At 42.1% G+C, this 12,188-nt stretch overlaps 1 protein-coding gene across 1 annotated transcript in view; it reads right to left on the reverse strand.

Annotated features, from left to right (window-relative positions):
- Positions 1 to 747: 747 nt before the first annotated feature.
- LOC118224204 (ankyrin repeat domain-containing protein 10-like) overlaps positions 748 to 12,188 on the reverse strand; it is a 33,439-nt gene continuing 21,998 nt past the window's right edge. Inside the window, exons 4-6 of the mRNA XM_035411479.1 lie at positions 6,193 to 6,437; positions 5,294 to 5,383; positions 748 to 1,917 (exon numbers count right to left, since the gene is read on the reverse strand). Of these exons, the coding sequence (XP_035267370.1) occupies positions 1,451 to 1,917; positions 5,294 to 5,383; positions 6,193 to 6,437 (802 nt within the window). The 3' untranslated portion in view covers positions 748 to 1,450. The remainder of the gene's footprint in view (positions 1,918 to 5,293; positions 5,384 to 6,192; positions 6,438 to 12,188) is intronic.

Here is a 12,188-nt window from a genome sequence, read left to right on the forward strand (position 1 = left end):
TTATACGAAAGATGTGTATAATCCACCGTTTAAAAATAGCTAGACATTTTCTGGAGAACGAATTGCAACAACCAAGATGAGGTAAGAATCTCCGGTAGCTTGACACAGTTTGGCACAGCTAACAAGCCAATTCGTGCTTTCTAATATTATAAACAATATCTGTGTGTGCTTTCATTTTCGCAAATTCGTTATGCTTTTGTAGTCGTGTGATTTGAAAATAGTTTACCGAGCGGTTGTATTTTGTACAGTTACATCAGCATTATGTTCCTGGCATGCGCATTCCTGAATTCCTGAATGTAGCCCCTCTGCGGCATGCTCGCAACTCCTGTGGTGGCATGTCACTCTAGTCACCGCCTGGGTGCCTTTCACAGAAGCCTGAAGAATATTCATTCTTCTAATGGTGTACCCCCACCTTCCACCACACATTCTCTCTCTTTTTTTTCTCACAGACACACACACACTCATTGCATAATTAGGTTTAAGCATAGTTTTAAAAAAAAACCTCCCATCGCATGTAGCTAACAAATTCATGAAGTGATTATGTCAGCATTCTTATAAAAGTATAATTGGCCTGGAAAGTCTTGTAGCACAGTGGCACCGATTAGGGTTGCGGATACAGCGTACATGTTATCAGCCTTTTGGGGAAAAAGTGGATAAAGATTTTGTTCTCTCCCCCTCTTTCAGCAGATGGCATGTTGAGCTATTCTGGCACTGAGAGTCCATCAGGAACATGAATGTACAAGTGTATGTCTGTGGTCACTTTCTTTATTATCTTCAGAATTCAGAAACAATACCAAAAGGGAATGTAATGACAGCCATTCAATTAACCAATCCTCTTCACAACAAAAATACTGTTTCAAAGCCTTAGCATCTGCGACACTCAGAAAACGCTCAAAGAAAAACAAATTCTGAAAAATATTCACCCCCATGATCTCCCAATCACAAAGCTGGTGCCATGTTAATGGAGTCAATTTGGCACATAAGCATACTATTATTATTCCACGAAAAATACAGGTCATTGCTTTCAAAAAAATAAAATAAAATAAAATCAGACATGAACCAATTACTCCTGAACCAGGAAGTCATAATATCTGAATGCATTTAAATCAATTCCATGAATTTTGAAAATGAAAATAGCATTTTAGAGCACTGAACAAACATGTCAGAATTGGTTCAACAAATCTTTCAACCACACAACAAAGTTCAGATTATACTACTATTACGGCTACAGGAAGGAATAAAAAAAGCAAAAGGCTTAAACTCTTCCCTTTAAGAGCAAGGCTGGCTTGCCAAGGTTTGTCTCTGTGTGTGCAGTGTCACACGAATCAATACAAAGACACCATGGAAAAGAAGCTATGCTATTCCTCGGTCAGGCCACGCTGGCTGTTAGTGTAATGAAGGGCGGGATGGATGGACGGATGGACAGACAGATGGACAAACGGACGCCTCCTTAAGACCCGTGATACAGCTGCATGGTGCTGAAGACCGCGTGGTCGTACCGCTCCTCCACCTTCACGCACGTGGAGTGCTCCATCTGGCTGCTGGCCTCGTCGATGGTCTCCGCCGTGTCGCCGAACCCGTGGTAGTGTCCGTACTGCAGGGTTTCGGCAGAGCTGGCTGCCCAGGAGGGCCTGTGGGCCACGCAGCTGCTGGGGCTGCCGTCCAGGTGCAGGGAGCCGCACATGTCCGAGCTCTGACTTCCACCGCCCTCTTCCGTCTGCAAGCCCGGGCAGGGGAGCCCATTCAGGGCGGACTCGGGTGCCGTCGCTCCCCACTGGACCGGGTACCCGTTGGCCAGGGCAGCCAGGCTTCCGTTGATGTGCGGCGGGCGACTGCCACCGTTGGCGAAAAATCCGCTTGCTGGCAAAATCGTCGCTGGCGCATGGCCGTTGGTCAGACCTGTGGCTATAGGGTCTCCTGTCGTTCAAAAGGAGACATTGATGGCATTCATTTGTACAGGAACACAACAATAGGAGGTTGCAGATTGGTAAAGATCAGTAGTGAGATGCTGACCGGCCCTGATCAGGCACTTTATTGTATACATAGAAAAAAGGTTCAGAGTGAACCACTTTCCCTAAACAGGCAGAATAAACTGATGGTACTCATTTTGTTTTGCACAACTAATTTGAATTGCTATGCTCCTTTTAAGTGAAATATGGCAATACTGTATCATGCCCACAAACAGCTTAACGGTGCACCTCCCCACTTAGATATGATATGACAAAAGGTTAATAGTTGGACAACGTAGAAATACATTAACGTAGAAATACATTTCCTAATTAAAAGACATTTTAAGGACTGTCCGTATGCTAAAAATTCCATGTACAATTCTTATCTGCTTCACATTGGTGCTTTGCCTGGAGGCAGATCAGTATCTACGGCATCACATTCACAGATCAGTATCTACGGCATCTACTGCCTAACCGTGTCCTCCAGACAAGCTGAGAGCCTTTTGTCGTCAAGGCAGTGATCAGACAGTTCCAGCATGCTGCAGTGTGTGCAAGCCTGTCTGTGTCCTTTTTTTGTTTTTGAAAAGCAGGTATTGTTCTTTATTCGACTAAAAAACGAGTTTTCTACCAACTGAAAAATATACTAATTGAATACAAAACTCTAACTAAATGCTCCAGTGTCATCAAATGTAACATCTGCTACACATGAGCAGATGTTAAATATTCATTTTGAGCATGAACTAATCAAATGGAAAGGTTAATACTTACAAAATGGTGTTCTGACACAGGAAATAAAAAAACCGCTTGTGACGCACAGTGATCCAGTAATTTGTCAAGCCGCAAGCAATCAATCCACTAAACACCAGATGGCAGCATACAACAGTTGATGACAAATGCCTATCGAGAGGCAAATCTTTACTATGGCACCAATATAACTTCTCTAAATGGCAATTAAAAAAAATAGGGCCCTGGGGGACCAGTTGGGTTCACTGCATGACAACAAAAAGCACATGACTGACGAGTAACATTCATAATTGGGAGGAGCATGCATCTGACCCTACTGCAAAAACGCGACCTGCTTTGTACAGGAAGGGGCCCACACTCGAAAGGGAAAACCGAGGCATTTATAGGTGGACTTTTCAAGGACCTTAATTGCTGAAGGCAAGTAGGCAAAAGTGCAGTGGTCTGCAAGATAGTGATGACACTGATGCAGATGAACAGTTTTGTCCTGGCTGCATCATCATCGGAGGCTTTTGCCATCAGCATGAATCACTGCATAGATCAGGGTTTGCTCCATGTATAAGCACTTGATCCTAAAAGACCTTTTGGACTATAGCTTTCCAATTGAACAAATCTGAGTGGAGGCAGAACATATCTTGGGTTAATGCACTGTGCAGTTTGGAAAAAAGTACCCTACTTGTAGTCAGGCTGAAAAACACACTGCATGTTTTCTGTAAAGTATACTGCATTCTAACAAAACAAGCCCATATGCACCCCAACGGAGAGAAGTTAAAATAACCATTCACTTAGAGCCACAATCACTTGGTTCTGAAATGATTCACAATTTAATGAGTTTGCACAAGGCGTTCAGTGAAAGCAGTCACGCTTGAATGTACATGAGAAACAATGCAGGTCAATCATTAACATTGGAAACCATGTTTATTGAACTGTCCAACGGACACACTGCTGACATATCACCACACATCTTGGAGACGGCTTTAAAAAGGATTTTTTTCATGCAGAAAAAGGCGGGAGAATATATTTGCTACTGACTTACATACAATAACGAAGAAACAGTTCTTTATTTTGAACTTGAGCAAATCTGTTACCAAGAGGAAAACATGACTAATCTTGCTGAAGTCCTTTAATATTTACGATATATCCATGTTTTTACAAGCCAACATGTTCTGCGTTTTTGTCACCATTTTTATTACTGAAATCATCTCTACTGAACCATGTCCAACAAGGTATGGAAAATGTCAAAATACAAAAACAAAAATGAACTTGTCATCACTGACCGCTATATATACAATCATTGAGAATAGTATGGAGGATCACCCCTCAGAAGCTTTAAGAATACATAGAGAAACAGAAACCCAACCTATGACAGGCCACCAAAGAGGCTTATTCTGCAGCCAACTGCTCACTAGGGGACAGAGAAATTGAACCAGGTTATATAGCACCTGCTTGCAGTTTCCTACGAGCGCACAATCATGACAGGCTAAACAGCTAAGGTTTAAATATGTCTTACATTCTTGTTAAGATATGCTTTGGCTTGGTGACACACTTGTAGAATTTGGGAGGGGTGGGAGATGAATCTTTAGAGTCCTTAATTGAAGCTGGGTAGGAGCAGGTGGATGTTGGGTCGAAGCGAGTGGGATGTTGGGTATGGGACAGCACTTCACTCAGCACAGCCAAAATTGAAATCACGGGGCTATACCCCTTTCTGATCCCAAAAAGTTGAATGTTGATTCCTGCATCTACATTCTGGGTCAAGCAAAGAGGCTGTGTGATAGACTTCCACAATCATTTGCTGGGTGGGAATCCATCTTGTGGTCCCCCAGTGACTAAAACCCACAGGGTTTAAAAGGCTTTGGAGCTTAATGACATTGCGCACACGGTAATGCACAATGTCATTCAGCAGGGGGACGGCCCTTTGCCAGGCCTCACACTTGGAGCCTCTTCCCCATTCCCCAGCAGGGAACTCTGCTCCCCTCCAGCTGTTCCCAAACATGCGGGACACAACAGAATGTTGCCATTCTGTATTTTTTTTCCCCCCTAAGGGAAGAGAAGTGACAGGAGCACGGACACATGGAACACAATGGACAAAATAATTGTGCAAAACAAAATTTGATTTAAAATAGGATAAACACTCTAAAATGTTTGAAGAGATTGAAATCAAAGCAATGATGCATAATATTGTGCAAAGTAATTTAAAGCAAAAACTTGTGGGCATTACTATAAACGTGACAAAAGTATACGATTTATAAGTATATTTAAACATATGTATCTACGCATACATATGTGTGCTTTTACATAAATTATACATGTAATATAGGCTTCATGCAAAAGAATAAAAAAAATAAAAGAAAAGAAAAAAGATGTATTCAGAACTAGAGGGCCTGTCTGAGAGGGGAGCTAAAAGAGATTCAGACAGGAGAGGACTTTAAAAGGGCAAGGCCACTACAAATACGCATAGGAATTTGTGCAACGGCACGGAATCTGCATGGACGCCACGGTGAAAATCTCCAGCTCTTTGGGTGCGGGAGAGCCGTTCTCTGCAGGCGTTTGGTCCTGCGGGCTGTCAGTGGCGTTGGGGCTAAACGGAAAGGGTCCAATCCCACCTGAACCAGACGGCGCCGGCGCTGGCTCCATGTGCATGCTCTCCAGCTCTCCCTCTGTGCCACCGAAAATGTTAAAGGGCGAGTCCAAGCCTGTATGACAAGAACCAGAGCAGAGATAAGAGGGATCTGCCCCCGACTCCGAGGGCTCCGATGACCCCAAAAGCCCGAAAGGCCTCATTTCTAGGGAACAAACGTAGTGTCATTTGGTATTTTGGCTGATGGCCAACATGGTTCTTTGCTATGTTTATTGCCTTCGCAGATAAGTGGCCGCAGCATTCAGAGCTCCATTAGCCAAATTTGAAGCAGCCCAATAAAATGGCGGAATGCATTACGGGCAAACCACAAAGTGCTGAAATGTTGCCAGGCACAGACTCCCAATCGTTCAAACAGGACCTTAAAATACTCTGCAATTACGTGCATTCCAATACATTTATCAGTGTCTCGATAATCCAGCCAGTCTCACACGGAGTTTCTGAAAGCTGAAACAGCACATATCCAGTACCATGTTTCTGCAGCAGTGACATTTATACTGCTCCAGGCAATGCTGCCACAGGCAAATAATTCATACCATAATCATTGGGTCAGAGAGCACTGATTTAAAGGTAACATTCATTTAAAATTGGTGAACTGAACACAAAACAATTTCCTCAGTGCCTTAGATCACAAGTATGTGTAAACTACATGGTTTTGAAAAGCAGGTTTATATTAAAACTCATGTACATATTAGCAGTATGAGGTAAAAAGTTTTTCCATTTTGTGGAAGACTCCATGTACCAGTTTTGGAAGCCCTGAAAAATTATGCCCAAAATTGATTTTGGACTCACTCAATTTTCAACGAGACCAAAGCACAAGGAACTCGTACATCGTAAGCATGCACATCAGTAAAAAGTGGGACCTACCATCAGTTCTGGCCTTCTTGATGTGGTTGGACTCCATGCAATCGAGGGACCTCTTTCTACTGGGCGCGCCATTGAAGAGGCTGTGCGCCGGGGCATGTGTGCCGGCCCCGTTCACAGCCCCATGGGGGCAGAAGCCATTGAGCTGGTTGAGCTGGTTCTGGGCGTTAGAGAGGAGCTGGGCACAATCCTGGAAACCCTGGGCGTGGGCCAGGTCCGCAGCGGTCAGCCCACTAGCGTTTCTCAGGCTGCACGATAAAGAGGAGCCAATTACCGCCCGCCCAGCCACCGCCGCTCATACAAATCACACTGATTCCTGTCTGCCTCTAGTGCCCTGACCACTGACATCTCCCTGAAGGTGACATGAAAACGCATCCATTTCATTTTTCTTGTTAAATAAATCATGGAACAAACAGGGAGAGGGAAATCGGTTTGGTTTCTGTGCCTTTAAAATGTTCACACACACTGCAACAGGAGACTGGAGTGTAGAATATGCACAGAAAGGGAGAAGGAAGGCAAAATAAAACACCTGGGTCACTGAGGTCCATCCCTACCTCCAACAGGACCAAAGGTATTTTGCTACACTCAACAGGAACTAAACAAAAATGCCACTATCCTTTCACTTAACTCAGGCTATAGCCACACTGGCTAACATGTAGACTGACTGTCAGGATGGAGGGATATGATTCCAAGAGGCAGGAAAAAAGAAAATGGGTGAAAACAGCCAGATTAATTGTCCTCCAGGAAAGCAAAAGGATTTGGGAGAGAGGCAAAAGATGGTGCCCCCCTTCTCTCGGATAGAGCATTGCATCTTCAAGAAGGAAAAAAGGGGGAGTGGAGGAGAGTCTTCCTCACTCACAGTGAAGAAAAAGTCCTTATGTGCAAAAGATATCCTGGGTATCCCAGCTTTACAAAAGCTAGAGATGAAAGTTCAAGAGTTTAAACTATCGGTCAACAAACCGTCAATGTTGAAAACAGCCCTCCTGTTATGTTTCTGTTTTGGATAAAATCAAAGACTCTTTCACAAAGATTGGGCACACTGCCTCTGACTTAGGCAACCTTATCTTATAGAAGCCACAGAAAACAAATTCTGTTGTAACACACCAGACACACTCCCTTTCCTAATCATTCAGTAACTGAACTTCAGGCTTCCTTACTAGCTACTTTAGAAAATTCTGGAGAAATGTCCAAGCGAATAAAAGGCATTATCTGAAAGACTTTGGAAGCTCCGGTCAAACAAAGGTCAAGAGAGGGCAGTTCTTCAGTGTGTGGAAAAAAGATGGCATCATAGAACAGGTCTCATCTTCAGAGGTCGACAATGAAAACAGAAGCTTCTTCAGCATGTATATGTAGCCAAGAAATGGTCTTCTTCACAGTGCAGGAGGAAACTGATGTTAAGCTTAAAGAAATGAGCCAATTGTTTTATTCTGAGAAATCCAAGGGGTTAACAGGGACCCAATTCAGGCAACAGGAACTTCTGGTCAGATCCTCAAGGGATGGTGGATGGACGTAAGAAAGTAGACATGGTTCTGGTTCTGCTGTCCCCAGAAAAAGCAACAGGCTGACAGAGCCTTAGATGTTGACAACACGTGACTAACTATCCATATCCAAAACCTGGCAGTAAACGCATCAGACATCAGTGACTCAGGCATGTTCTTCAGTCTTTGTCCATTTCTTGTTGCAGTGTGCATGAGGCAGGTGCTGATAGGACTTTGTGAATGAACAAACTGCTCAAGCACATGGTAGCAATTTCTCTACTTACCAATGTACCACTGTCCTCCTATCCCACTGTCCACTTTTGGCAATGAGACAAGTGTGCGAATGTCACTCTGGGTTGTGCATCTGACATCTTCACCCCCACATTACACACCATCACCGAGATTAAGCCAGCTCCAGTAAGCAGTTGTCCTAAAGTTTCAATAACAAATTTAAGTGGTTATCTCTCCTTCCCTATAGTTTCAGCCATTACTGAAAATAATTTTGTGTAGAGGAAGGAGAAATGGCACTTAAATGTGTCACATTCAAAGTGTGTCGCAGCTAAGTATAAAGTGTGTTGCAACTGGTCGGAATCTGGGCCTGTGATCCTTGCCTCAGGATCAAGTGGATTTAAGCTAATTTTGTCAACTGGGGGACTGCATTATTTTTGCTAGTGATAAATTACCGTTGCACAAGAATGTGGCAACATTTGTTTAGGAAAAACAGGAATTAAATGCATTGCAGTAATCTTCAAAGTGCAATCAGAGTCATCCATAAAGCTTACATACTTTCAAAAAGGGTGGGGGTAAAATCTATTAAGCTGCCACTAGGGTTGTCATTAGGACTAGACTAGTGTCAGAAGTACTTGCAGATGGTTCAAGGTTTGTCTGGTTTTTACGGACCACTAAGCGAACACTAAGCTGAACTTGCTTAAACAGCTGTGTATAGAGAATATATCTAAATTTCACAAGCCAAAAAGCACAGTCCATTGCTCCACGTCTCTTGTGGAGTTGATATGTGCTGAGACCAAAGATGGGGAAAGAAATAACTTTCATAGTCCTCATGCACCGGACTCCTGGAGTACCATGTTTTCAGCTTTTGAAAGTGGATCCATCTTACTCACCAACACAAAGTCCTTTATGAGAACAAGGCATATTACTACCATGTATGCAAGCATTCAAATGCATGTTCAGACAGGAGGAAAAACCCCCCTTCAAACAAAATCTAGGGTCAGGTTTTCCTTTAACAATTCAATGAGTGTTCTTGTCCACAAGCTACCCAAATAAAGCAACCTTTACTCCACTGTGGGAGAGAGAATTGTGCTCCTTTCATTGGCCGCCCCTTTAGCGAGGAGGTAAAGCCAAGACAATGACAAGTGTGACATTAACGAGGCACAGAGCAAACTGCTATGTGCACCAGTGCTGAACATCAAAACATTCGTACATGTAGCAACAGACCACGGGCTCCTTGCCATTTAAAACAAGGTCAGCAAATACGGTGTTTTCTTTGCAGGAGGAACCACTGGCTCAGAGGTGGAAAATCCCCTCGTATATGCAACAGCGCCGTTCAAAACTTGAGTTTTGAAAACTTGAAATTTTGAAAATGGAGGGCTACCAAATCCTCCAAAAGACCAATGAATGTTCAGAAGAAACACTTTTTTAAAAGATTTTTCTATATTAAAAGCATCAATGAAATCACTTTTCTAGGGTTGGGACAAACTTTGAGGCTCCGTTATAGCTGAATGTCAGTTTGGTAACATCACTATGTATGCTGAAGAAACATCAAGAAGTGGAACCTGCAGGACAGTGTCACAGTGTGGTTTCCGTCGGGGTGACCAAAGTAAAGTATTGTTTTTTTTTTTTGTTTGTTTTTTTACTAAATCATATTTCATTTTTGTGTGTCAATGTCAGATGCAATAATCCAATCCAAGTGACATTTAGGAAGGCAAGACGTGGATGTTACCAGGCAGTTTGTTCACTCACAAATACCTTGCAGCATACTTTTACTGAAGTCTAGCTTAAAACCTAAACCTATCACTTCCATAAAAACAGTCTGTGCACAAAGAAAGTCAGTTCAAATCACAAGGAAAACAAAAAGCATTTGAAATTTTTAAGACAAGTGCTCAAATCTGATGAAATTAAAGAGAATCATACATGACTAACTTGCATACACCCTTCCCCACCCACACCATTCCCAACTTTAAAAAAAATTAAATGCTTCCAGAAACATGACCAAAGAGAGATGCTTCTTAAAAACAAGGCAAAATAGCGGGTCTGTCTTAAACTACTCCCTTTTCGACACTCAGACAGGATTTCTGACAATTGTGTGTGAGATGTACCCCAAAAAACAGCCGTCAGATGGGAAATAAAACAGTCACAGTCCAGAATATCAGAGTAAAGCGGTTATGATTACCCAAAGGAAAATGTGAAATTTGCCTACACTTTGCAGCCTTAATAGGACTAGCATGTTTTTTTACCCCTTAAGCCTAATTTATACTTCGTCGCACGACCCTTGCGATAAGTGTTGTATGACAAAAATAACGTATTTTTAACAGAAAAGTGTCGCACGGCACTTCTTTTTCCAGTGTCGCGCGACACCAATACACAACCTCTAGAATTTTGTTATGTTGCAGAACTTCATACTTTGTCACGCAGTGCTGATTGGGCAGCCAGATGGAACACTGAAATTTATTGTCATGGATACGTGCTATTTAAATGAGCGCTGCCAGATTTTAAGAAATGTAACATTAAACTGTCAAACAAACTCACAGGAGTTTGGCGTATTGTTACAATAGAGACAATAGAACCCTCATCAGAGACCTTTGCAGAAGTATAAAGGCAAAACGCAGAAGGGTCGTGCGACAAAGTATAAATCAGGCATTACTTTACCAGATTACACCTGAACTCTCACCCAAATCCAGTTCTGAGTTGTGCACAATAAGCCTCTCTCAGGCTAAGCGGTCAAGCTGAAACCAGGACTCAACATGCTGCTGGGCAGTTCTGCAATGAGCGACTTTAAAAACGGCCGTTATATACAGTTTGGAAAATTCCATCTTCCCCTCAGAGTGGTTCTATTGATTAGATGGAAACAGACTGAGATTACCATATGGTACTTTCATCCATAATTCTATACCATCTTTGGCACTGAGACAGAATAAACCTTTTAATATAGGAGATCAAACTTTGCGCCAATTTATGTTTGAAATTACATTAAAACATCCTGCCTTTTGCCAAAATGTGATGAGTGCCTTTATGGTACGAGAGAAAAGCGTTCCATTCAGTAACCTGCAGTGGGGCCTAGCATCATTTTGCACTGCAGTTTGCAATTGAGCCAACATCTCTTACACTTCTAAAACTGAATCTGGAAACGTTTGTTTCAACTTTAATTTTATATTTAGTCTGACCGTTTCAATAATGGCATTAATTCTAAAACAACTATACACTATGGGCCATATTTTTAGACCTACAGCAGAGAAAGAGGTGCTCCTCAGTGCAGAAGTTAAATGTACCTTACTTTAAAATCCCAGATTAGACGCACTGCATTAACCCTTTTTCCTGCCATTAATCCAAAAATGGAAAACCATAGAATACAGATCTGAAACTGTTCACAATTAAATTCTTTGGGTAATCATAATTATAATGCTCATACAATGGGAATATAAATTTCTCATTGGACTTCAGCCACTTTTCCCGAATTGCACGATTGACTCGTCTTTACTTTTCACAAGTAAAGAACTGTCATTCACTGATCATGTGCTGGAATGCAGAAAGGCCACTGTGACCTTTACATGGCTTTGTAATGGTACCTTATTCTACTTGAATGTTTTATTTCCCATTGTACACTCACGGAAAGCATATCTTGCATGATTTGACAGTAGCCACCTTTGAACAAAACCATGTACAACTAAATTCAGGCCTAAATTCTGTCTTTTCATGTCAAATGTCACCAAGGTTCAATAGAACACAGCACGCATCTTTGACTGAGCGCTGGTTGTGCTCCACACTAGTTGATTTGGCAATTCCTTAGGTTGATGAGTTAATTACTCAGCGGAGAGGAGCTTCTGTATCCAAGAATGTGTGAATGCCCCCATATTCACTTTCTTTGCTCTAATACACAAGCCAGTTCTCCCTCTTGCCAAAAACAGTGTTCCGAAGCCGAATTGGTGCCATTTAAAAGTTGCTAAATCTTGTGTTAGCAGAGCTACAAAAATGTCCCATGAAGTTCACGTTCTTGCAAAAGCTTCCTGGTCAAGCAAGAAAAAGGTAAGATGCCTACAGAAATTTACTACAGGAATATTGTTTTAGAATATAACATAATATATATTATATTAACAAAGAGGGAAAACAGGCATTGCTATTAGATGTTTGAATCAGGTACACCTGAAAAATAAAAAGCACATACTAAACAGACATTACACTGAACCAATTTGATGTGTTGCACCTCACTTTTAAAACATCTGCATTTCTCCATGTCTGTAATGCACTGCCATACCTTCAAAATACTTTGTCATTTTGACAGTAGCT

Source organism: Anguilla anguilla, chromosome 3 (assembly GCF_013347855.1).
Source record: "Anguilla anguilla isolate fAngAng1 chromosome 3, fAngAng1.pri, whole genome shotgun sequence".
Lineage (NCBI taxonomy): Eukaryota > Metazoa > Chordata > Actinopteri > Anguilliformes > Anguillidae > Anguilla > Anguilla anguilla.